Consider the following 25,441-nt stretch of genomic DNA (forward strand, 5'->3'; position numbering starts at 1 on the left):
TTTAGTTGTTTTTATTTTACACAGATTAATAATCATAAACTCAGCAGGTCAGGCATTACCACAAGATGAGTGGCTCTGACAACAAGCACTGCATTTAGAAAGGATGCTTAATTGAAGCTAATTTCACTAAGTGACCTTAAATAGCAATTTCCTTTTCATGTGACAGAATGACTAATTTTTTTTTTTCACTTAAGGCACAAACCTTCTATTTTTTTTTCCTCCCTTCATGATTAACTTTGAAGTGCAAACTCCTGAATCTCCTTTCATCCAAGACTCAAAGGGCTGTGCACAGCAAAAGTTAACCTGCAAGGTTCTTTTCTATTTGTTCACATTGAGGATTGTACAGTCAGGTATTGAATACAGATTCTTCCCCTCAGAAATCAGAAAGCCAAGGCCATCCAAAGATCACACTGGTGAAACCACAGTGGATTTTGGCCCATCTGCAAATTACTGAGTCTAGAGGGAAAACTGCAGCAGGCAGAATTCATCTGTACTGGCCTCCTCCTTGTTACCCTGAGCATCTTCACCTCTGCAATTGAATTATTTCATGCATTACCCAGCCAAATGAGAGGCAGCTGTCACCATGATATTTTCTGAAAAATCCCTTTGCCAGGATTTCTTCTTCTGGGAAGATGAGAAGCCTCAGCTTCTCCATGTTTTGCTGCTCTGGAACGTGGTCTGGAGATTGTTTATCCAAACATGTGAATTGTTTTGAATTAATGGCCAATCACAGCCAGCTGTGTCAGACTCTCTGAGTCTGTCATTTTATTATTCATTCTTTTCTAGCCTTGTGATGGATCCCTTTCTCTTTCTTTAGTATAGTTTTAGTACATAATATAATATAAATATAATATAAATATAATATAAAATAAATATAAATATAACAAAATAAATATAATATAAATATAATGGAGTATAACAATATAATATAATATAATATAATATAATATAATATAATATAATATAATATAATATAATATAATATAATATAATATAATATAATATAATATAATATAATATAAATCAGCCTTCTGAGAACATGGAGTCAAATTCTCATTTCTCACCTTGTCCTGGGGACCCTCACAAACACCACAAGGCTGTTCCCTGCTGCTCCCTCCATTCCCCTCAGTTGCAGGATGGAGCCTGCACTGAATCCTGACTTTGAGCCTGGACAAAGCCCTCCCCAGCCACATTTAAATTTAGATAAACAGGACACAAGCACTCCACAATTCTGATTGATTTTCTGAAGTCTTTCTGACCAGACCACTCGAGTTAAAAGGAAAGTAACTGAAATAGTGGGAAAGGATACTGGGAGAGGAAACAAACAAAAAAATAGCCCCAAACCAACATTTAGACACTTCTCAACAAGATCATGGGTTTCCTTAGGATGGGCTTTCAGACAGGACAAGGCAACAGGCTAAGGTGAAGCAGCCACTGGTTTCCCTGAGACACTTCACTGGTGTGTCTAAGCCAGAATGAAGCATTTCCAAAGGGCTACTTAGCCCTAAACCAACCACTGCATTTCCCTGAGCTGGCTCTGAGAAAGCACTTCCAGAGCCATCCTTCAGACTGTCCCCTCTCCTAAAACAGTGACAAGAGCAATCCCGACCACTTAACGAGCCTATTAACAAAAACAATGTCTGTAATTCGCTTTTATTTGCGTGCCTGTGACCATGAAAGGAAGAGTCGGTACACTCACTGGAAATCAGAGTTCCATTAGGGATAATCACTGTGCGAGCCTGCTCCCAATTATCACCAATTATCAGCCTAAGGACCTACCTTTTAAAGGTAAAAAAGTTGCCATCATCTAGAGTTCTGCACAGTGTCAAAATGTAAATAAAAGAGAAAGGAGAGCCTGAAGGAAGACTCTCAGCAGCTGAGATAACCAATTTAACAGAGGCAGTATGAATTAAATAGAAATCTCAATTTCTAATGCACAAATTGAGCAAAGCACCCCCTTCATGTGCCCACTGAGACTAATTCTCACTTCCAGATTTGCTTTTTATTGCATTTTAAGGGAGTTTCCCCCACTCTTATTGGTGCTTCTCTGTGGTACTAACTCAACCTCTGAAAATAAATTTATTAAGGCACCATTCTGAATTTATCCAGGATAATCATGAGTCTCAATCTTGCTTTTGAACCAGCATGGTCATATCAGTAGGGCAAGGTCCTTGTAAAGCAGCAAACTTCCCAGTTCAGCTCCATCTCTAAATCATCCTATCTTTTATTATTTCTACCTGCATGTTAGACAGGGATCAAGGAAAACATGGCATTAACTGCTGCTGCCATTTAATTAACATTTGTGGGTCTCCAAGGAAAACAGAGGTGTGGATAAAGCCTTCAAACACACATTTCACCAGGAAAATTAATGGTTGTGATGGTGAGGTCGTGCCTTGACTAACACACTTGCACAGTTTGGGTCCAGGGTGGGTGTTGTGGCTGCTGGCACGATGCTGAACATTGCATTTCCTATTTATACTGACAGCAAACAATTCATGTCTGCCCTAAAATACAGAATGTAGTGCTCTGCTCACTCACCCCTCTGTGCATTAATTGCTGGCACTTAGGCTGGAGGCCAGGGAAGCACATTCATCAGCTGAAGCAAACCTGTGGAATTCCAAGAAGGTCCAGAGGAACTTTGATTAGCTCAGTGGTCCTGAACTTATGGCCTTGTACACTTGAATTATTTTTCCATAAATCACAGCAAACCCCACCAGGAAGTTCTCTCTCCAGTATATTTTAAAATGGTCACAAACATTCAAAGAACTCACCAGCCCAAGATTTCTTGTTTCTTATAACTGTACCACAGAAGGGTTTCTGCTAAGATAGGGACCTTGGTTAAGGATTTTTGGGGGTTCTGGTTGTTTGGGATTTTTTTAATACCCCTTAAGAGTCTGGCAGTACCTGCACAAAATTATAGATTAGAATTATTTTTAAAAAATTATTTTATAAATGATTCTCTAATTTATCTCAACTTGCTAACATGGATTGTACCTAATCAAATTAACACAAAAGTAATTAAATTGCACAACAGTAAAACCACATCATTAATTAGGAAGGAAGTCCACAGTTCTGGAAATTCTCAGTCCATGCATCCATGTATCAAAATGAAAACCAACTGGCAAGACAAAATACAGGCATGTTTATATGAGATTCATTGAATACTAATTTGTAGCAGTTTATTTGGCACTCAGTTGTCAAGAAAAGCTGTTTTCATTTCCTGTTTAGCATTTGCTTGAAAAACATGAGGATGTGATATTAAATCAAGATATTAAACCTTAGTAACACCCTAAAAGAATGAGGGGAAAAAAATGAAAGAGGACTTTTTAATAAACCAAAGCAACTTCATGTATAATTTGCTTATAAAGATGAAATCTATAATATAAAACAAACCCACAGATAAAGCAAAATCCTTCTTTTCAAATCCCTCTTTATTTAATGGTGAGCTCCCAATTCAGATTAACATGAAATTGCTCAAAGGCCACTGAGGTGAAATGAAGAGACTGCAGCCTCATGGTTGGTAAATACTGATTAACAGATTAAGAGATGGAATCATAAATGGATGTCAGTGTTACTGTTCTTTATATTGCTACACCAAAAATTTCAACCAAATGAACAGATGTGTACATTGGAGAGGATCTTTCACCTCTTGGCATATTAAAGAAATATGAATAAGTGAAAAGCAATCATATGTCATCAGCAGCCTGAATAACTGAGGCCTCTCTCTTCAGATCAAATGTCAAAGCAATACTTAGATAGTTAATTGTAAAAAAGAATAGCTATCCATGATGCAGCTGGGAGAGTGCCATGATTTCTTGTAAATCTTGTCACAGAGCAATAATACTTCCCTTTAATGACCCTATAAATAGTTCTGAGCAGTCTTCTAAGATTATCTGATACTGAGTCAGACCAGAACAGAGCAAAAGAAAAAAGTAAAGCATCAGATTCACAGAGGTACTGAAAACCCACAAGTCCTTGTTCATTAGTGTCCCTCTGAGTTGGTTTCAAAATGCTTTTTGAAACTACATAAACTTAGCACTTTAAATTTCTAATAAAATAGTTCATATAATTCTTATATGGCAAATGAACATCACAGAAGTTCATTATTAAAAGGGGTCAATTTAAAAAGCAACCTCATGAGAGCCATAACCTACTTACAATTAAATGACATTGTTTAAAAAGCATTTACAAGTTACTCAGCACCACAAGATCCAAAAATAATTTTTTTTCCCCAAACTGCTCCTTGTGAACTTTCAAGTCTTTTTGCTCTCATTAAGGTGATGGGGAGAACAGGGTTTGGAGGAAAAAAAAATTCAGTAATTCCCTATTTGGGGAAAAAAAAAACCTCTTTATCCCTTTTGGTACTCTGGAGAAAATGCAAATGTGTAGCAACAAGAGAATTTTAATCAGTGGCAGCACCCTTTAATCCACACATTTGTAGTGCTCAGTATATAAAAATCATATGCTTCAAATTGCAGGATAACAGGAGTGGGAGAGAGAGAGGCTTTGCAGTGCTGCTGGTCCCATTAATCACATATTGATTGAGCACTGAATGCTTTTTCAGGCTGCCTGACAGATTGGAATGGCTCTGGTAACCCCTCACTCAAATCCATGTTCTGCCTCATTCTCTTTTCCATCATTCATTAAATCTCCTGGGAATACACACAAACCTCTCCCTGCTGCTTGTCCTCCCAGATTTCTCAGCTTGCTGGATGTTCAGGTGCCCTCTAATCTCCCCAATTAACACCTTGCTGATCTCACAGCAAAAACCTGCTGTGAATTTCAAAATCCCTTTCTCTATCCCTGGGAATTCAAAAATCCCTTTCTCCATCCCTGTAAAAAGGTTCCCCTCGGCTGTTTGGCTGTGCTCCACTTGTGGCACTGCTCCTGGAGAGCAGAAGTGACAGCAAATGTCACAGGAGATGCCACCCTCCCTCCCCAGGGTTAACCTTGGGAGCTCCTACACAGTTACAGCACGTGGGAGCTACTGACATGTAAAACAGTCTTTTTAAACTTGTCTTTGAAGGCAAGGCATTAACATTCTGACTGGGCATAAAAGAGGGTTGGTGAATTGTACTTTTCTAAAAATAGCTCCATGGAGTGTCTAAAAACACCTTCTGAGTGTTCCATGCCTGCTCTCTGCCCACCAGACAAACACAACTGCAAGAACTGCAGAGTTTTATGTAGGCAGATGAAGTCAGGGTGAGCTGCAGTCACTGCCTGTTACATCACCTATAACAGTTCTGGATTAAAATTCAGTTACTATGCCTGTAACCTTGCTTTCCTATTTGGTGGAGTAAGATTACACTTCAATTACACTTCAATTTTCCCAAAACAGACTGAATAAAACAACTGAGGACAAGTGTTTCAGGTTATGCAGTAGAATAAACACTGCAATATTGTTCTGACAGTTCATATTCTGACACTATTTCTATTTTTAGAAGTTGTCTTACTGCTCCCATCACAGATTTCCATCAGTGATGAAAATGTCATTGAACTCAAAAGAACTATTTGGGGTTCTGGGAGGGAAACTCTGGATTATGGTCCTCCATGGATTATGGTCCTTCATAAAGCAATACCCTGAGGAAGGTTCAGCATCTTTCCCAACACAGCTCAATTTTGAGATGCTGAGCCAGAAGCTGTTTTCCACCATCATTATTTCACCTTGGGATCCCACCCTTAAGATGGCCAAGGGTGATTTCTTCAAATTCTTCTAAAAATCTATCATGTCACACTATAACCTGATTGACTTCCTTACCAAAAAACAAAAAACAAAAAACAAAAAAAAAAAAAAAAAAAAAAAAAAAAAACAACAACAAAAAAAAATAAAAACACCAAACCCAAAAAACCCCACAACAGAAAAAAACCCAACCAAACAAAAAACCCCAATGGACCTGATAACTTAAGCACATGAAATAGATTAATAAACAAATGGTTGGGAAACAAGGAGTTGAGGGATACAGAATAAGGCAACATTTCCCACAGAAATACTTCCTCACATCTAATTGTTGAAAAATTCAATGTCAAATTGATTTCTCAGCTGTGCAGACACGATCTGCAATATAATCTACCTTATAAAAATATCACTCATTCAATACAGGAATTCAAATGCCTGCAGAACTAGAATATAAGAAAAATAATTTAAGGGACAAAACCCCAAACTAATTCTGTAGAGCATGGTAGAGTGAAATTAGGCAATTACATTCTGTAAGGGACATCTCAGAAGAGAATTGTTCAATACATGGGTCCCTACATTTCCTGCTATTCCCAATACCAGATTTTTAACAACACAATACCACGCTCAGATGACCAAAGCAAGGAATAAAAGCCTTTCAAATGTGGCATTTTTTTCCCTCCTGTTTCACATTCAGTTGGACTGAAGCAGCAGCTTCCTCCAGCTCAACCTCTGCAGCAACTTTTCCCCTTTCTGCCACTTCCCAAAGCCCACGTGCTGTTCCTCCTGGCACAGGGATCAGATGCTGCTGTAGTCAGAGCCACGGGCGGCCAGAGCTGCTGCTGCTCCCCACTCCACAGTGAAGAAGGTGATTGTTCCAAAGAATCCCACCAGCACCATGATCAGGAGCTGCCACTGCAGCAGGAAATAGTTGCTGTAGAAATAGGCAACTGCAGCACAGATGGACTGAGAGGAAAAACAAAGGGAAAAGATGATCAGTGGAGATTTCCAGGCTGGTGCTGCTACAGAAGGATTATCAAAGTGACATAGAGACAGTTTAATATGAAGCTCTCAGAATGCTTTTGTAGTAGACAGAGAATCTTAAGGCTTCATTATACCTCAACATATGTCTCAGCATGTCCCACAACAGATTTAGTTTCTACTTGTTATTTAAACAGCATTCAACTGTAGAAAATGATCACCAAACTCCAAAGTGTTTGTAGCATTGCAAGCTGGTAAAACCACTACCAAAATCTCTGGTATTTCAAACCACTTTGTCTAGAAAAAACACAGACAAAGCTTTAAGAAACTGTTTCCAGCTTCACAAAACTATTTTTCACCAAAATTCAGCATGAAATAATTTGCAGAAACATTTTTCTCAGCTGATTAAAAAGCCCAACCCAATATTTCAGTAACATCCCAACAATCCTACTTCCAAAGGTTGTGTTAGGCAATACCTGGACAAACTTAAAGATGGCAAAGGCAGGAGCACTGTCCTCTGAATACAGGAATCCCAAAATGCTGAGGAGCTGGGTGTTGAAGCAGCTGTCCCCCAGCCCCAGCAGGAAGCTGCAGAGCATGGCCACCTCTTTGCTTAAAGAGAAAGCAATTCCAATTTAAAAGCCATTCCTTCAAACAGCTCACACATCTATAAACTGTTTCTGGCAGGCTTATTTGGAAAGTGGGAATGGAAGAAAGTTATCACACTTTTAATTTCCCCAGAAAAGAACTGGGAATGCCTGACTTGGCAAAAGGAGTCATTTCATCAGCTTTAATTTCTTGAATGCCAAGACTTCTGTTACTGTTACCTGCAGTCAATTCTGCACTGAATTAGAATCACTAAAATAAGGTTTCAGTGCTTGGAGCCACAAAACCCACACAGCAGCGATTAAAAGCTGAGGCACATGGTGGGTTCAAAAATCTGCAGGAATGTTAGAGAAATACCAATTCATTTGGCAGAAAAATACTCCAGCTAAGACCAGTCACCTGCAAGTTAGCAGCTGGGTCTGCAAAACTGACAGGACAGGATTTTCACAGCAATTGGTAAAAGTACAGCCCAAAAGAAAGTGGTAATGATGAGATAAGAAAGCTTTCTATATTCTTCCCCCAAACACTGAGTGCTGTAAGGGACAGGCTGCAGTCACACCAAGTGGGATTTGACAATAAGCACTGGAAGACTTTAAAAACCAGTGCAACAGGGCAAGGCTGGTGCTCCCTGATGTAAAACTGAGCCCAAGACTGTTTTAAAATAAACTGAATTCTTAACACCCACTACAATAGATGCTGGTCTTGCTATTGTGCTACATGTCAGAAACATCAGTTGTCAAGTGACACAACTGCTATTATTCATCCCCAGGCTTTTTATTCTTATGCCATTCAAGTTCCTAAATTGGGTGCACACTGGTGGAATATCTACCTTTAACAAAAACAGAATTCCTGAAAGCTTTTTCCAGGGAGTTAGTCACTACACAGACAAAAACTTCAAGAAATTTTCTGTACAGAAACAAGCTGTTTTATGCACATCCTGAGTTACAGCAGCCAAAGGCAAAAAAAAAATCCCACATACCTTGGAATCATATAAGCAACTTGATCTGTTCCTTCCATAGGAGCAATGGGGGCATCATTTGGCATGTTGAAAAAAATTAAATAAAAGGCTATGAAGTGGACAAGGATGCCCAGCATCACCACTGGGTTCCTGCCAGAGCGACCCTTCTTGCTGAGCAAGCCAAAGATTCCTCCCCCTGCAGGAGCAGAAAAGAGAATTCCATCAGAAGTGGAGATTTAAATACTGACAATTTAAATTACAAACGTTCCCACATTGGATAACAAAGATTGACTGACATGCAAACAGCCCCAAGGAGTTTGCAGGGAAATGGGGCAGGAGATTGATCAGATGGGGGCTGATGAACATATTTCACCTTTTGGCAAGTATTTAACCAGCAACATCACTGAGTGAAAATGGACAGCCTGTGCTCAGCTCTTAATTGAACAGCATGCAACTCAATGGATCTGAGCTGCTAATGAACAGTGGTTTTTTGCTAAACAGCTCAATGCTTGAATCTACAGAAAAAAAGAAATATTTACCTAATGAATATTACCTGCAGCCAGATTTATTCAAATACCACATCTCATTTAACACAAGCAAACTTTTTAAAGAAAGAAATCCTTCGTGTAAGCATTTATTCAAAAATTTTAAAATTATATCACTCAAGAAGTAATAAAAATGCAAACATAATGCTATTTAAAATAGCAAAATGGTTTCAATTCCCCAATAACGCTGCAGCCCAGTGTTTCTCACAATTGAAGTCTGTCTATTCCTCCACAGAGGAATGCAGAATATTAGAATTGGTCTACATCCACTTTACAGAGTGTAAGGTATAATTCACAGTGCAGTGAGGAACCACAGTGCCAATTGTATTGCTGCTATTTCATTTTGTGTTCACATAATTATTGCTGGAAGCTCCAAACACACTATTGAGTAAAACACAAAAAAACCCATTTTGAATAACTGCATCAGCCTAAGTAGCAAGTTTAGACTCACCCAAGATTTCTCCAACACCAATAAAAATACCAGAGAGACCAATCAGGCTTTTCTCTTCACTGCCAAACCTATTCACAGCACCAATGCATGTTCCATACACTCCAGAAAAGAATGTTAACACCAAACCTTGGAAAAAAACCAGACAGAACTGATAGATGCACTCCCATAAAAGTAATGAAAAAGTCTTTACGTCTAAAGGCCAGTTTGCCATCAGGTATCTTTCAAAGAATATATTTAAATTAGATGTGGGTAATAAAAGCAAAGAGGGAATTTTAAATGGTGTAGTTATTATATTCTTCTATACCAGTTCCTAAAAACCACATTAGGAAAGTGTCACTAATTGGTGTCACAGGCACCCAGGTTCAGGGCTGCTACTCTTGACCCAACACCTAAAATGTTTCTATTCAACAATATATAAAATATATGTTTATATTTGTTTATAATATATATTTGTTTATATTTTGTTATATTAACCGAATATAAACATACAGTTTATAGTTCTATTTCTACAAAAACTCTGGAATTTTATCAAATAAAAAATGCCATGTGAAATAACACAAAGTAACTGAAGAAATAAGGCACAATTTCATTTAAAGATCTCCCCCCCCCGCTTCAAGTTATGGCATTCCTGAAAGTCCCTGCAGCCTCAAATACCAATAAGGAGCTAAGAGTCCTAAAATGAACTTTTTTATACATACATAATGAATTTAAGCTGAGAAAGAACAACTGCTATTTCTTTTAAATCCTCTTTCTTCCTTTCTATTGCCATTAGTGTGAGGAAAGGTGACACCACTGACCCAGCTAACATTACCATGAGCAACCATCAATATAAAAATACCAACTCAGTAAGAAAGTGTATTTAAAACAACACAGCTTAAAATAACTTTCTCATTTATATCCTTTGCTTTTTGGCTACAGCCAAATGCTGGTACAGCTCACCCTGCCCTGCCTGGATGGACTGCATGGCTTCAATAGCAGGGGTGCACTTGGAGTATCTTAATCCCAGCAATTTTGGAATAAAAGCCCTTGTTGGCCTTAGGGAATTTTCTGTTTTCCTACAGACAGCAGCAACACCAACCCAGATCCAGAAGATGGCAGCAGATATTTTTTTCCCCAGTCTGGACTGAGTTATTTTTATGCCACCCGTAAACCCAAATTTCAGGATATTCAGGCAAAACCTGACTGACTCCCTTCCCTTGTTATCTTGCTCCACATTCCCATCCCCAGAGGAATTCATGTGAATTAATCTGGGTTAACACAACACTGGAGATGCTGTGAAGTAATTTGTAACTCAGATTAGTGGCTGGAGCAACCCAACTCCAGAGTTACTCCTGCTGTTTCTCTACCAGGAGCTGCTGTAAACTGCAATGTTGATATTTTGTTCACATCTACATTTTTATTTTCACATAACAACAATTTTTCCTAAAGGTGACTCAGAGCTTAGGTTCTGAAAGTGCATCTATTTTATAAAACAACCTAATTTGATCATGAACAAAACTACATCTGAAGCCAAATAAGGAGCAAGAAACACCCCCCCCCAAAAAAACCCTCAAGGATTTTATAGGTTTTTTTTTGGTGGAAGAATCACTTATATGGCAAAAATACATTTTTATTTTACAACTCATACATTGGTCCAAGGGTGGCAGACCAAGTTTAACTGAAAGTTGCTGAAAAGAGTGAGAGCTCTTGCCACAGCAAATCCTATTGATAAAAACAGTTGGAAATTACAAAGCTGGTTCCCAACAGAACAAAGACTAAAATGAGGAGCATTGGGAATCTCCCATGGCTTAATGAAGGGAGATGTACAAACAATTCTGTAATTCAAATGCAATAGAGCTGCATTAAACAATCTCCAATCTATTGATAGTGCAATATCAAATCCCATAAAAAACCAGCTCTGTAAATTTTGCCTCTCACTTTGGGACCCAGAATTTTACTGAACCAGCACCTGCAGGTTTGGATGCACCCCTCCTCCTGTACAGAAACATTCACCAGGACACAAAAACATCAAGAGTAACCCAAAAATAATTAAAATATCTAAATAATGTTTGCACAGATATGGATTAAAGTTCCAGTCTGGGGTTAAAATCCCAAACAATGCCCTGCCAGTGCTCCATGGTGAAACTCTGCTGGCTTCATACCTGTGTAGGCTGTGGTAACACTGAGAAGCAGCATCTCTTTGGTGAAGCTCAGTGTAATAGATTTCTCTGTAAGGAAATAATAAAGAAAATTAATAAAACTTCTGAGGATACTACTAAGATAATCTACAGTTACTTTTGCTCTTTGCTTAAAGCAAAAATTGGTTATTATACAAACTGTGTATTCAAGTTTTATTTACTGTGTATTACAACAGAGTGTCAAATAAACCAACCCCAATCTCCCATCTAGAAGAAATGTGCCATCCAAAAATTGTGTTTTGTAAGAAATGCAGTGGGGGAAATATTAAAGAGGAGATACACAGTTTTCAATTATCAGACAATTTTCTGCTCTCTGTATTTTTGTACTCTCAGTTCATGGCAACTGTCTCCTGAAAGGATAAACAGATTTTCAGTGAAGATCCCCACATCCTCACAACAAACTTAACAGTCTCAGGCAGAACACATCAAGCTTCAAAGGGAACTGCAGATGCTTCAGCTCTAAACTGTTAACTGGTGACAAAATCAAACAACCTATTTGACTTCTTTTTATCTTCATATGTTTGTTGATTTTTGTTTTTCAGTCTCACTGCCTTTCCCAAGGAGTAACCTGCTCCTTTTGTGCTCATCTGTACAAGGATGCTGTTGTAAAGCAGTTTGGATCTGAAATCACATCAAAGGAGGAACACTCCAAATCTCTCCTGGACCACTCAGGTATGTGATTGAAGTGGTTTGTACATGATCACATCATCAGCACAAACACAGAGAGCTGCCAGCTTCTGCTGAAGCAACTCTTATGTGAAATTGTACTTACTGAAGGCAGCCACTGCTCTCATCATTTTGTTTCGTGCAGACCTGGGTAAACAAATTACTTGGTCAAAATGGAAGAGAATAATCACACTTTATTGCTGTGCTGGAAGGCACCTTCATTTTTCAAACTTTCTTGTACATTTGTACAAATGTACTTTTTTTGTACATTTTCTACTGGAATATGCCAATGTATTTTTAAAAGTTTCTGAGATCTAAAGTAACCACAAAATCTATTTGCTGCCTGCACTGGTGAATGCTTGCTTAATAGAATCTTTCTTTTGAACATTTTTAGCTTTCAACATTTTTTCCGCAGGCATGCTCACTGATGTTTTTCTAACATTTTCATTGTTCTTTAAATAAAGCAAAAATATTTAAGCTGATGCCTCAGGCAAAACTGCACTGAATCTGTGTAACTGGGCATTTCTAATGTATTTATCAGGGTGGAATATATACTTAGAGAAGATAGGAAAAAAACATGTTCTAGTTTGTAAAACAACCTATAAAAAAGAGTATTTTCTGTTTATTCCAGCCTTTCAAATGGGCTGATGAGGGCAAGATAAATAATAATCAGTGGAGAAGAGGTGAAGGTTATCTTTTGCAAGGCACTTGCTTATCAAAGGAAAAAAACTTCATGTGCAGTACTGAACTTCACCCTTGAGAATATGCCATATCAAGAACATAATTTCTCATATATTCTCATTGTTAAAACACAGACACTTTTCTGTTAAATCTGTGAATCCACCAGATTGCTGATAAGATTCCTGCTCCCAGCAGAGAGGGGAAGTGAATGCACAGTGTTCCTCTGCGGAGCAGGAGCACAAACCAGGAGCTGTGACAACATTTATTGCCATCAACACTTACGAGCTCTCCCCCAGGATTTCATTAGTGGAATCATCATCCCCTGGAGCTTTTGTGTCCTCTTGTTTCCTAATCAGAAAGAACAGAACTGTGCCCACAAGACTGATAACAGTCAGAGCAATGAAGACAGTTCTGTGATCGCTCTCTGTGGAAAAACAAACAAGAGCCGTAAGCAGATGTGCAGAAGAGATTCAAACCAATCCAGCTACCCTCCAACAACTAACACACACATGCTACAGTGTTTAACACACACTAATTTTCTAGCTTACCTTCCACATGGAGCTGCTGGCAAACTCCTGTCTCAGTTTTATGGTGCTAATAAAATATCAGGAAATTAAAGAGGTCCCTCGCATTCTCTGCCATGCAAAGGCAATGACCAAGGAGCAGCCAATTAAAGGAAGTGCATAAATTATTAGCAGAAGAAAGTACATCTTTGAAGACTTATATAATTCAGACAGGACATAAACTGCCCCAAACCCCCTCAGATTTCTAAGAGAATCTCCTGACCAGCATGAGCACCATGACATCATAAACTGCAGGCATTAAAACCACCAAAACCTCAGTAACTGTCACAGCAGCTGAGGGGGCAACTCTGCTAAAAAGTTGGTTACTGCAGCACAGTCACATCTAATGCAAAAGCCACCCCCAATTACCAGTATTAAGGAGGGAAAAAAGCCAGTAACAGCAAAGAGTTGTGACTGAACTAATGCATGACCCTGAAGATATTACCTATGCTTGTATTTACTTCCCCCTTTGCAAACTTGACCTAAAAATAACTTGGGTATGATCACATATCCAAAAAGAGAAGGTGTGCTTCACAGCTTGAAATGACTCTGCTATTTTTATATAGGTAGTAAAATAAGATTTGATTTTTAAATGCTATTTGATTTTTAAATGCTATTTGATTTTTAAATGCTGTTAGGGTTTGATATAAAATTTTCTAATAAAGAGGAATCTCAAGACATTTAAGATGGAGGGAAATGTAACAGCAGAACAGCCTCATAGTTAATTGCTCTGTTCTGTAGTTAGTAGAGCAGTGAAGTTTGGAATGCACAGAATTAGAGATTCCCCCCCAGGTTCAAAGTGTCTCCAGTATTTCCAATAACACTTAAACCTTTGTATTACAGGTGAGAGAATGCAGAAAATGACCTTTAAATTTAGCCAGTGTGTCATTACCAAACCTGTATTTGTGGAGAACCTGAAAAGATGGAGCTAATAGAAACAAGAAGTGAACTGTTCTCTCTGTTCTGTTATTTCTGAAACCTGATAATTATCATTTAAAAGTCAACATCTTATTCCTGATTGACCAGAGCAGAATTAAATCATCTGTTAAAGGTTAAAAGAATTGACCATTCTAGTAGATATTCAACATTAGAACTAAATAAGGAAAATTATCAGTAATTATAGAACAGGAAAATCAAACTTACCTGTTTACAGAGCACTGCCTTCCCACAGCACTCATTTTTGGTTATTAAAATCTATTTTCACCACTTTTTTTTAGTAAATACCCATCCCCCTACTTTGCTTGGCCTAAACAGTTGATTGAAATCTTTGGTTTAAAACCAGGATCTCGACATTGTCTGGCTCAAGAACATGAAAAAAATCTACTGTTACTCAGTTCCTGCTCTTTGCCAGTCAAGCACAACATCAAATGGAAAAAAATACAGCATTAATTACAATCCCATCAGGAAATTCATCTCATAAACTATGCCAAGAAGGGAAGAGAGTTCTTTCTCCAGTCTCCCAACAGTGCTGCCTCATCTCAGCCTCTGCCTCCAACAGTGCTTTGTGCCAGCACAATTAATGCAGACATGAAGTAAAAACTGAGATGGTTTTCCTTTATTTTCCTTTATTTCATAGCTTTATCAATCTCCAATATGATTTAAAGAACCCTCCACACCAGGAGCTTACTTTGGAATAGAACAGTGTGTACAATATTACACACACAGCCAGAACACCTTTCCCAGGTGTATTTTGGCACAAATGTGTCTGCACAGGGAAAATCCCAGAGTAGCTATTGTGGAAAATCTCCAAGAAGAGACTACCTACAATAAATTGGAAGGGGAAAAAAAAAAAGTCTGCTTTTGTATAAGCTTCCTGCCCCTTTGGAGTTCATTATTTCATCTGTTAATTCATGCTACTGTGTTTAAAGGTTGGCCACATAAACAAGCAGTACCCACCTGATATGTGAGTTTTTCCTTGCCAAGCCAAGTATATATACAGATTTCCAAAAATCAAGCTGAAAACAAAAAGAATAAAGGTCAACAATACATTCTAGGAAAATATTAGGGTAGTAACACCACATTACTACTATTTTATACAACAGCAACAACAACAACAAAATCTCAAAACTGTGCAATCGTGAAAGAAATAAAGACATGAGTCACTCCCCATGTCAACTGCTTCTATATAAAACTCAAATTTGAGGATTCTGCCCCAAAATGCTGGCTATTCATTTTTATCAATCAAGACACAAGGTGGTGGCAAAAATGAAGAAATCTGCATTGAAGTTGCTTCTGATTTTGGAAGCATGTAGGTTAGAAAGCTGACATATTTCTGGAGGTGATTTTGTAATACTTCCTTTGCAGGGTCATGTGTTTTGTCTGAAGGATTGCTCAGCTCAAGGAAATTCTGTGTCCCTAACTACCATTTCCCAAAATACAGTCATTGTGAATAAATTATTTTAAACAGTTTTAAAGTAAATTTTCCTCTTATTTACCCATGCATTTCACTCACTGTAAAACCCACAATCAGCTGGGTTTGTGGAAATTGCTACTCTGATAACATACTGAGGGGTTAATTCTGGAACTGAAAACTTTAGAAACACCAAGTTTGACAAATGCATGCTGGCTCAGGCTGATGTTCTCCCAGCCCTGGATCCCATCCCCACAGCAGCATGAGCAATGCAGGCTCAGCACCCTAAGCATTTCTGCAATTCATTCCCCTGTATCCCCCCCAGATAAATATTCTGGGAGAATATTCAGAACTGCTGCATTAGAGGTGGTACAATTTGTGCACCTGTCTCCCATGAATTTGTTTGATTCCTTTTGAATCCTCCTCACACCATTCAGCTCTACACACTCTCCAGGCTGCAAGCTCCAGAAGTTTAATCACTCACTGTAAAAAGCACTTTACAAACTGTCTCAAACCAGTCCCTCCTTATTCTCACCCAGTGACCCCAGTTCAGCACAGCAGCATTTGGTGAGCAATAGTTCTACACTCAGCTCCCCTGCTGCTCACATTTTGGGTAACACATTGGAATAACCTTCCTCAGCTGTGTTCCTCCACAGGCAAGAGTCCCAACCTTTTCAGTCTCTCCTCAAGCCATCAGCTCTATCTTCTTTTCTCTATATCCTAATTGTATTACACACCCCCGATAAGAGGCATCAACTATCTCTGAACAGAACACTTAATGGCCACAACACAGCATTCCCTGCCTTCTTCTCACTGCCTTTCTTGATTCTGAGCTTTTTGTTGATTTTTTAGTTGAGCAGCACTCAAAGTTTAATATCAGAAAGCCATCAAAAACAGTATTTCTTTTCTGGCTTCTGACTGCCAGGTGCAACTTTAGTATCCTCACCTTGGCAGTGAGAACCAGCTTTTCCCTCAATAAAGGACACAAATTGGAACAGCCCTCCACAACTAAAATTGCTGTTACATCCCTCAAATGCTCCCCTAACAGAAATTTATCTTTTTAGCAGCTGAGATTGCAATATTCAGCTTTCTTTCATTCCCTGTTCTGTAATGCACAGCACCAATAAAAACATTGCTCCCATCTCTCCTTCCCACTGACTGCAAGGTCCCAGGGGAGTCATTTTCAATGCAAAATGTGTAAAAGGCAGAATGTGTACACAACCAAAAAAAGAAATTAACCAATAAAGTTCACCTGAACTGTAGGAGTGCCCAAAATATTCCACTGTTCCTTCCAATGGTGTTTTCATCAGAATTTTCAGTCAAGCAATTTCCCTGGGCTGTCCAGAGGACTGAAACAGACAGAATATATTGCTCAGGAAATAAAAATATTTTAAAGGTATATTCCAATCTCATAAAAAATAGTTAGCAGAGTAAGAACAATGCTTACCAGCAGCTGCAATGCCAATAAGCACAGAGGCAGTGTAGAAAGCCCATGTAGCTGGCTGGATAAAGACTGCAATGTACAGGCTAGAACAGAAGAGATCAGTTCATTTAATGCTGACCTAATGTGAACAGTGCTATTTAACAATCAGATTAAAGCACTCAGGTGCTTCTCAATCAGCTACTTTCTCCTAAGGAATGTTGAAAAACAGGTTGTATGTGAAAAATCTTTTTACCCTTCTAAGCACATAGAATTTTTTAAATATTGTTATTAATCTAAGACTATAACCTCAATTCCACAATCAACAAAGTATGGAAATTATGTGGAAAAAAAAAAATGTGCTGCTTCCAGTAGGCTGAAGTACTCTGCAGTTAAACACCTGGAGTATCTCTGTGAGAGGCTTTGCTTAGCCAGTACAATTGCATGTATGGCACAGGAGCCTTAGATGTGAAAAAATTGCAGAAATATTTCCAAGGAAGTAGGAAAAACCTCAAAATTAATACTTACCTATAAAACACACCACTAACAACCATGGAGAATTGAGGTCCCACTATTGCAACCAGTGAAGGTGATACAAGATTTGATGCAGACAATACTCCATAAATAATGGACATGCTACAAAAATAAAAAAAAAAAAACAGAGTATTAAATACTTAAAATAAAATATAGGCTAAAATATTATTTAAGAGTGATCAGTGGATTTCAAAATATCCACTTAAGTACATATATAATTTAACAGCAAAACCTCAATGGTTCATTTCCCTACTTTCTTCTGTTCCCTTCACCCATGGCACTCCACATGGGAATACAGGAGTGAACAATATTGCCTGGATTGCTGAGTAAAGTCCCAAACTACTGCACACAATGACATCTTGGAATTTACAGCATGCATTTGTCAAACTGCCTGAACAGCAGTTATTGTATTTTGTACCCTGTAAGTCTAGAGAAGAATGTTCTAGAACCTCATTTATTTGTCAGTAAGGTTTTCATCTTCTGCCAGATACACCACAGAAATTTTACAGACATATTTTGTGCCAGTGGCATTTTTAGTTTAAATTAAGGCAGTAAACCCTTCAAAGGAGCAACGAGGTTTTCCTACAGGACAGATTAATTTGGAATGCAAAAGGTCCCTGATCATGCCTGACAAGTTTGACTCTGCCAGTGCAACAATGAGAATGGCTTTTTGTGGCTTTGCTTGTCTTTCTGACTGCTCCTTTCACATTTGAGTTGTATTTCCTGAGAGCTGATCCACACCACCTGTCCTACACAAACACCATGTACAAAAGCAAACAACCAAGCCCTGAGTTAGCAGTTTTATTTCTTTTTAAACTTCCACCTTCCTCGCCTCCAAAGGTAAAATGTTGAGAATGTGATGACAGTGGTTTTTCACCCTACAAAGAAAACATGCAAACCAGATATGTAGTTCAACTGGAAGTAATTCAGAGCAGAACTGTGAGAAGCCTGTTTTAGACTGCTTTAAGTGTGTCAATAAATTATGAAGTCAGCAGAACTCTGCAATCTCTTGAGAGTGTCTCTCTACTGTAACTAAGTTCACCCTGCAAGGAGCAAAGTAAGAAGAAAATCTGTGTAATTACCTTGTGTAGCCACTGCCATGGAAGTCTGTGTTGTTTAAATTCGTGATAACAGTTTGCTGTGAGGAGAAGATCATACATTGTAATATGTTAGAATCTGTGTTGTATTTTGAGAACACCTGCATTGGTTTGAAGTCAGTAGAAACATTAGAATCATTCATTAATAGACACTACAAAGTACTTAAAAGAATTTAAAATGTTAATTACAACTCACACCACCTCCACTACAAAGATGCAGGAGATATTTGGCAAGGAAACATCTATGTTTGAAGAAGAAATTAGTACTTTAATATTTTATCATAATTTTATAAGAGAGCTAAAATATTTCACAAAACTTCTTTTTCACTTAAGACCTTTCTTATGTGGATAGGTATGACTATCTTAATTTTAAAAGTGGGGAAAAAAGGAGAAGCTTCAGAATAATCTTAACTTGACCTAACTACGAATCCCTGATAAGAGTTTCCATTCTTTTCAGCTTCCCATTATTTCCCTGTTCCTTTTTTTCCCCTTGAATCAGCTTTAGTGATCATGAGACCATGCAGTTAGTTGGACTGGCAGGCAGATCTGATTGAAAGTCACTTGTAAAGACTTTTATGACAATGAATTACATGATTGCATGATCACAAAGTCCAATTCAGTGAGGTGCTGAATTCATTACAGAATTTCTGAGATCATTGGGCTGCCCTTGAGAGCTCACAGAAAGTATCACACTGCACTGGAACTTACAAATACTCCAAGTAGTTATTTTTGCAATATTTCTGTCTTATTCTGTGATACTCTAAATATTTCTGTAATTTTCTATAATGCAGTGAAGGACATTTATCTGTCTGAACCCAGCAAGGATCCTTCTTGAGTGCGAGAAAGAGCTGTAAGACCTGTGGGCTCAAAGGGGATGTTGAAATCTAACTGCCCTGCAGGAGCAGAACTAACAGTACAGCTCAGGAAGCTAAAGGGCTAAATCTGGCAGTAACAGGAGTCTAAAATTTAAATAGTAACAGTAAATTTGGATTATGCTGTGCTCAATTTTTGCTCTGCAAAGAGATACTAAATAGCAGCAAGTAACTCCTTCAGCTGGAAGGTGACTTGGCAGTTTAGCAATTGTAGAAATCTATTTGTCAGGTGTTATCCTCATACTCCCCCTCAATATCTAGTTCATTAGATTATGAAAATCCCGTTAATAATAGCATGGTTAATAATAACTTAGGCAAATATTTTGAAAGGGACAATATAGAATATACAAGACTCAGTGTAATTCAATCGTCTAACATCACAAGTGTTAAAACAGACACTATTTCAAAGCTCAAACATTTTATGAGATTATTTTTCTACTTTCCAAGCAATCAGACTCAGTTTTATGTATAGCTATGCTATCTTAAAGAGATAACCTGCAGAATTATTTGGTTAAACACATTAATCTACTTCAAACTAAGCCAAAAGAAGATAAATGTCAAAGTATTGTGCACATTAGGAAATCCCAAATAAGGCAACATTAGAGCACACAAAAGACAAGCCAGGATAAACAACTGAGATAGAAACATGGCATGATTTGAAAGTGACACCTACTGCGATATTTCCACAGGATTGGAAAGCAGTGAATATAAACATAAATGAGACTCCCAAAATAATGATGTTGAAAAGCTTTTTTCCTTCTGGAGACATTTTGTGTATTTTTCCCAAGTCCTCAGCTTCAGTCTGGAAAAACTCTTTTTTCTTTTAAAAGTTTCCTCTTAACCTCTGTAAAAAAATAAAAAAGGCAAAAAGAATAAAAGAAAAAGAAAGCAAGCTTCAAAAATAATGATTACTTAGGGCTACTTCTTAGCTACTAGAAAATATCAATTAATCAAGAATCCCGGTAACCCTTTTAAATAACGTGCAACAAAACTTGAAAAATAAGAAGGTGTGGTACAAAAGGTGGAGCCCAGGATTCCCTCTACCTGTTTCCATGAGGTTTTAGGGCTGACTGCAGGGTGTTACTCCATGGCATCCCTTTCCCAATATCGAGCAGGTGAATCGGCTCAGCTTCTCGGCATTGCTGAAATCAGAATTGCGGTCCCCGGCCTCTCAATCAGCTGACGAAGGGAGGATGAGCCGCTCGTACATTTCCATGCCCCGCACAGGAAATAAAGAACATTTCAGTGTCTGGATCAGCTGACCCAGCCCTGAGAGCCCTTGTGCACTATGGGAAATGCAGTTTTGGCAAAGCAACCTTTTCCTGTTTAAAGCGGTGAAAATCTCCCAGCCCTTAAACTAAAGTTATTTGTTCCAGTTTTTCAGATTTGTAATTTCTAGCCGCTAAATAACACCTTGCAAAATTTTAAAAAAACCAACCAACCAAACAAACAAACAAACAAACAAAAAGAAAAAAGAAAAACAAAATACCATACACACAAAAAACCCTCACAAACCAAACCAAAAAATAAAACCCCCACACAACTACAGAATCATGGCACCACAGAATGGTTTTGATTGAAGGGGATCTTAAAGCCCATCTTGTCCCACCCCTGCTATGGACAGGGACACCTTCCCCTGGGCCAGGTTGCTCCAAGCCCACTCCAACCTGGCCTTGAACACCTCCAGGGATGGAAGTGATACTATTAATCTTTTACTTCACAGTATTTATAAATAATGAATTTAAGATTCATTTATCTTTGAGTCATGAAGATCTCTGTTAAAACATCAGCAAAACTGAGAGAGGATCAGACATTGACCAAATGGCCGCTTTTTCCTGTTACCATCCTTTTTCTGTTGGGCCTCTGGGATTGGAGAATTCAACTAAATCAGTTCTACTTTAATGCTGGCCAAAAGGTCAGAGAAGGAAATGCAGAATTTATTGATATAAATGACAAATCACATTTTACCTCTGCTGTCTACAGTAAGGGGTTTAAAGAAACAGAGGTCTCAAAGGGAGAAAAGGATATTAGCCCAGGGGTTAGAAGGGCTCATTGAGAGAGTTCAAACTAGATCTGAAGTGGGATAAAGTTTGCTTGACAAACCTGATCACCTTCTGTGATGAAACAACTGCATGGATGGATGAGGGAGGGCAGTGGATACTGTCCATCTTGACTCCAGCAAGGTTTTCAACACTGTGTTTCACAACACCCTCCTGGAGAAACTCAGGATGGGACGAGTGGGCAGTGATTGAGAATTGGCTGAATGGAAAATCCCAGTCATAATCAGTGGCAATGGATCTGTTTGGAGGCCTCTCACTGGTGTCCCCCAGGGTTGTTTAACCCTTTTATCAATGACTCTGATGAGGGGTGGATGCCTCCTCAGCTGATGGCACAAAGCTGGGATGGGTGCCCATAGCCCAGAGTGCTAAGAGCCCTTCAGAGGGACAGGCTGGGGAGGAACATTTTGAAGTTCAGCACAGGCAAGTGCAGGGTCTTTCACCTGTGGAGGAACAGCACCAGCCCAGGCCAGGACTGAGTGCCTGGAGAAGCAGCTCTGTGGGGAAGGAGCTGGGGCTCCTGGTGGCCAAGGAGGTGTCCATGAGCAGCACTGGGCACGAGGGCACGAGGAAGGCACTGATGTCCCTGGGTGTGTTAGGAGAGTGTGAAAAATGTGTACTGTATGATTGGCTTTTCACAAATATTCAAATGAATATTATATGTGTTGTGTTAGAAAGTAATGCTGTATTAATTCTCTTAAGTAGTGTGTTAAATATAGTTTTAGGTTATAACAAAATGTTAAAATAGAAACTATGCTATGTAGGATATTTTTTTTTTTTAAAGAAGGGACTCACACTGAGATAGCAGCCACAGGACACCTAAATCTTTCAGAGAAAGAGAATTTATTGCTCCATTATCAGGAGAAAGGAACTTCTTCCTGCCTCGCTCGGGCAGGACAACACCATTAGGATTATGAGGAAGAAGTTGACAATGACCAGACAGAATCCTGTATTTGAATTTATGCATCATGTATGAGATATATGAATATGCAACAGGTTATTGTTTTTAAGGGTTAATCCTCTGTTAACTATGTCCTTTTTTGGGCTTATTTTGCCCAGAAAAATGTACCGGGACATCCATAACTCTTTCTTCTATTGTCTCATATCATCCTAATTCAAATTGTCCAAATTATTATTACTCTAATTGTATTACTATTTTTATAACCATTTTATTACTACTAAACTTTTAAAATTTTAAAAACAAGTGACTGGCATTATTCACAGAGAGCATTTCCAGCAGGTCAGGGGGTGATGCTGCCCCTCTGCTCAGCCCTGGCCAGGCCTCCCCTGGAGCAGTGTCCAGTTCTGGGCTCCTCGGGATGGGAGACCCGGAGCTCCTGGAGCGGGTCCTGTGGAGGGCCACAGAGATGCTCTGGGGACTGGGGCAGCTCTGTCCTGGGGAAAGGCTGCGGCTGCTGGGGCTGAGAGGGGCCCATCCCTGTGTGTCCCTGTCTGCAGGGAGGGCAGAGCAGGGCCCAGGCTCCGCTCCAGGGGCCCAGCAATGGCACCAGAGGCCATGGACACCAAGTGATGCCCAGGAAATTCCACCTGGACGTGAGGCAGAACTTCTTCCCTGTGCAGTGCCCAAGCCCTGAACGGATTGTCCAGAGAGGGTCTCCCTCACTGGGGATATTCCAGAGCCATCTGGACACAGTCATGTTCCATGCTATCTCTAGGATGACCCTGCTCAAGCAGGGAGGTGGGACCAGATAACCCCACTGTGGTCCCTTCCAACCTGACCCACCCTGTAGCTCTGTGAAATAGAATCTGCACCCCAGCCACAGCTACATATATTTAATACATGCATTACATGCTCTTCTAATTCCTAAACTGTATTTTTTTTGTTGTTTTTAATGTGTTTTTTAAAACAGCATGTAATTTTCATTTTTGGTTGAAAGTCAGTGTGATTATTCAGAAACTGCTTTGCAAGATGCAATTAAACTATAAAGGTGAGGGATCTTAACACAAGAAAAGCTCTCTTCTTCCTTTTTAAGATTATTAATTAATAATGCAGAATTTGAATATCCTTAAGGAATAGTGTCCCACTCATGTCTTTTTTCCCTTATGCCAGTAGAAGCTTCCATCCAGCTGCACACAAACTGGGCTGGAACAATTCCTTTGGCAACAGCAGCAACGTGTTTGGACTGAAACTGGGAGGAAGGGGCATAGGAAACTTCTTCTGTAATTTTAGTAAAATCACTGTAAAGATAAACTTCAAATTTCTCCTTTGGAAAAGGGTTTCAGCAGATGAAACAGGGATTTTTTAAATCAAAACTCTCCAGTGAAAAAATAGAATAAACATGAAGCAACCCAAAATGTCCAACCAGTACCAGTTTATTTGATTTCTGAAGTCATTTGTAGCAGGAAGCAAACTGTTGCTTCTGGATTTGTATTAATGGCACTGTTTACTTTTATACTTCCTCAGCGCAAAAAAAAAAAAAAATTAGCACAATTATAGTAAAACTAAGAATTTAAATTCTAATACTGAAATAACTGTTCATATCGATACTGTCATTGGATTAAACAGATCAGAAGAAAATAAGTCTCGTTTATATTCTTTTTTTAACATAGTGTTATGGAACAGCTGGGTAGAAACTTTCGAAATTGTTTTGAGAATGAGAACCAGGTATTACAGTTCAGGAGTTTGGGCATTTCTTCATGCCTGAGATGACAGAGCAACAACTTTTGGGGTGGGGGGGGGGGAGCAGCTTTCACAGAATTCCTTGGACTCAGAAGTTTCTGCTTGTCACCGTTACACAAGGGCTGTGCAGATCTCCCGCAGCACGAACCTGCAGAGCGGGCCGCTGTGAGGATTGCAGGATTTCCCTGCTCGGCTCTCACAGGCACCGAGGAGCCGGCGGGGAGCGGATCCACCGCGGCACATCCAGAGCTGGCGGGGCCGCGGAGGCTTCCCCGGGCACCGCTGCCGCAGAGATGAAGGAGAGCCCGCCCCGGGCTGCCCGGCCCCTCACAGCCGCCACAGGCACGCAGCGGAGGGCGGGCAGGAAAGGCACGGAGCTCCCGCAGCAGCTGCTCCGGGAGAATCGCTCTGGCAGACCCCGGCCCCATTCCCCTCACGGCTCTCCCCTCCACGTCCGCCATTTTAAACCGTCCCCGCCCGCCCGCGCCACAAGCGATTCACTTCACCATCGCTTTTTTTTTTTCCCGCGGCGGGCTTTTGTCGCCTCTCTCCCTCTCCCACACACACTGCTGTGCCCTAATTTATTTTCCTTTTATTGTTATTGCTATTTTGGCGTGGTTTTTTTACGGTTTTCAACACACATTGTTCAAAAATTTCCCCGCCTCCACCGAGCCCTTCCGGGTCACGGCGGCCGCGTTTTAACAGCCACTGTCCAACCGCAGAGCGAATTATCAATTTACAGGAGGATTCCCCACGCTCCCTCCAGGACCACCTCGGGGAAAAGGACGAAAAACGGATCGGGGGTCGCTCCCGCGGCGCCGCGGGCGGGGCGGTGCCGCGTTTCCTTCCGGGGCGCCGCCGGCCATTTTGTGGCGTTAAGCCGCGCGCGCGGGCGGTTCCCTCTCATTTCCTCGTCGCGGCGGGACGGGGCGGCCGCTACTGGCACTTCGCTCCGGCCTCAGGCCGCCCCTCGGACCCTGAGGTGGGTGCTGCTCCCTGCGGCGGACCCCGCGGCTTTCCCCTATGCTCTGTAGCTCTCCTCCTCTTTGGACTCGCCTCGCGGCGTGAGGCGCGTCGCCCTCAGGGCCGCGCCGGCTGCTGACCCCCTTGAAACCCCTCAGGTTTATTCTCTTCGGCCGCCGCCGCCCCTCAGGGGCTCCTGCCCACC

General features: G+C 39.9%; 1 protein-coding gene across 1 annotated transcript; it reads right to left on the minus strand.

Moving 5' to 3' along the window:
- Positions 1–2,927: 2,927 nt before the first annotated feature.
- MFSD11 (major facilitator superfamily domain containing 11) lies at positions 2,928–21,230 on the minus strand. The gene is made up of 14 exons (XM_071452593.1): positions 20,620–21,230; positions 20,249–20,419; positions 18,689–18,744; positions 17,601–17,708; positions 17,100–17,179; positions 16,905–17,001; positions 15,199–15,257; positions 13,022–13,163; positions 12,165–12,205; positions 11,357–11,422; positions 9,216–9,341; positions 8,241–8,415; positions 7,132–7,267; positions 2,928–6,640 (listed from the first exon to the last, which is right to left on the minus strand). The coding sequence occupies exons 2-14, from the start codon at positions 20,342–20,344 to the stop codon at positions 6,473–6,475; spliced, it is 1,350 nt and encodes a 449-aa protein (XP_071308694.1). The 5' UTR covers positions 20,345–20,419; positions 20,620–21,230; the 3' UTR covers positions 2,928–6,472.
- Between the last annotated feature and the right edge of the window lie 4,211 nt (positions 21,231–25,441).

Source organism: Agelaius tricolor, unplaced genomic scaffold (assembly GCF_023055355.1).
Source record: "Agelaius tricolor isolate 1412-34295 unplaced genomic scaffold, bAgeTri1.0.p SCAF_35, whole genome shotgun sequence".
NCBI classification, from domain to species: Eukaryota; Metazoa; Chordata; class Aves; order Passeriformes; family Icteridae; genus Agelaius; species Agelaius tricolor.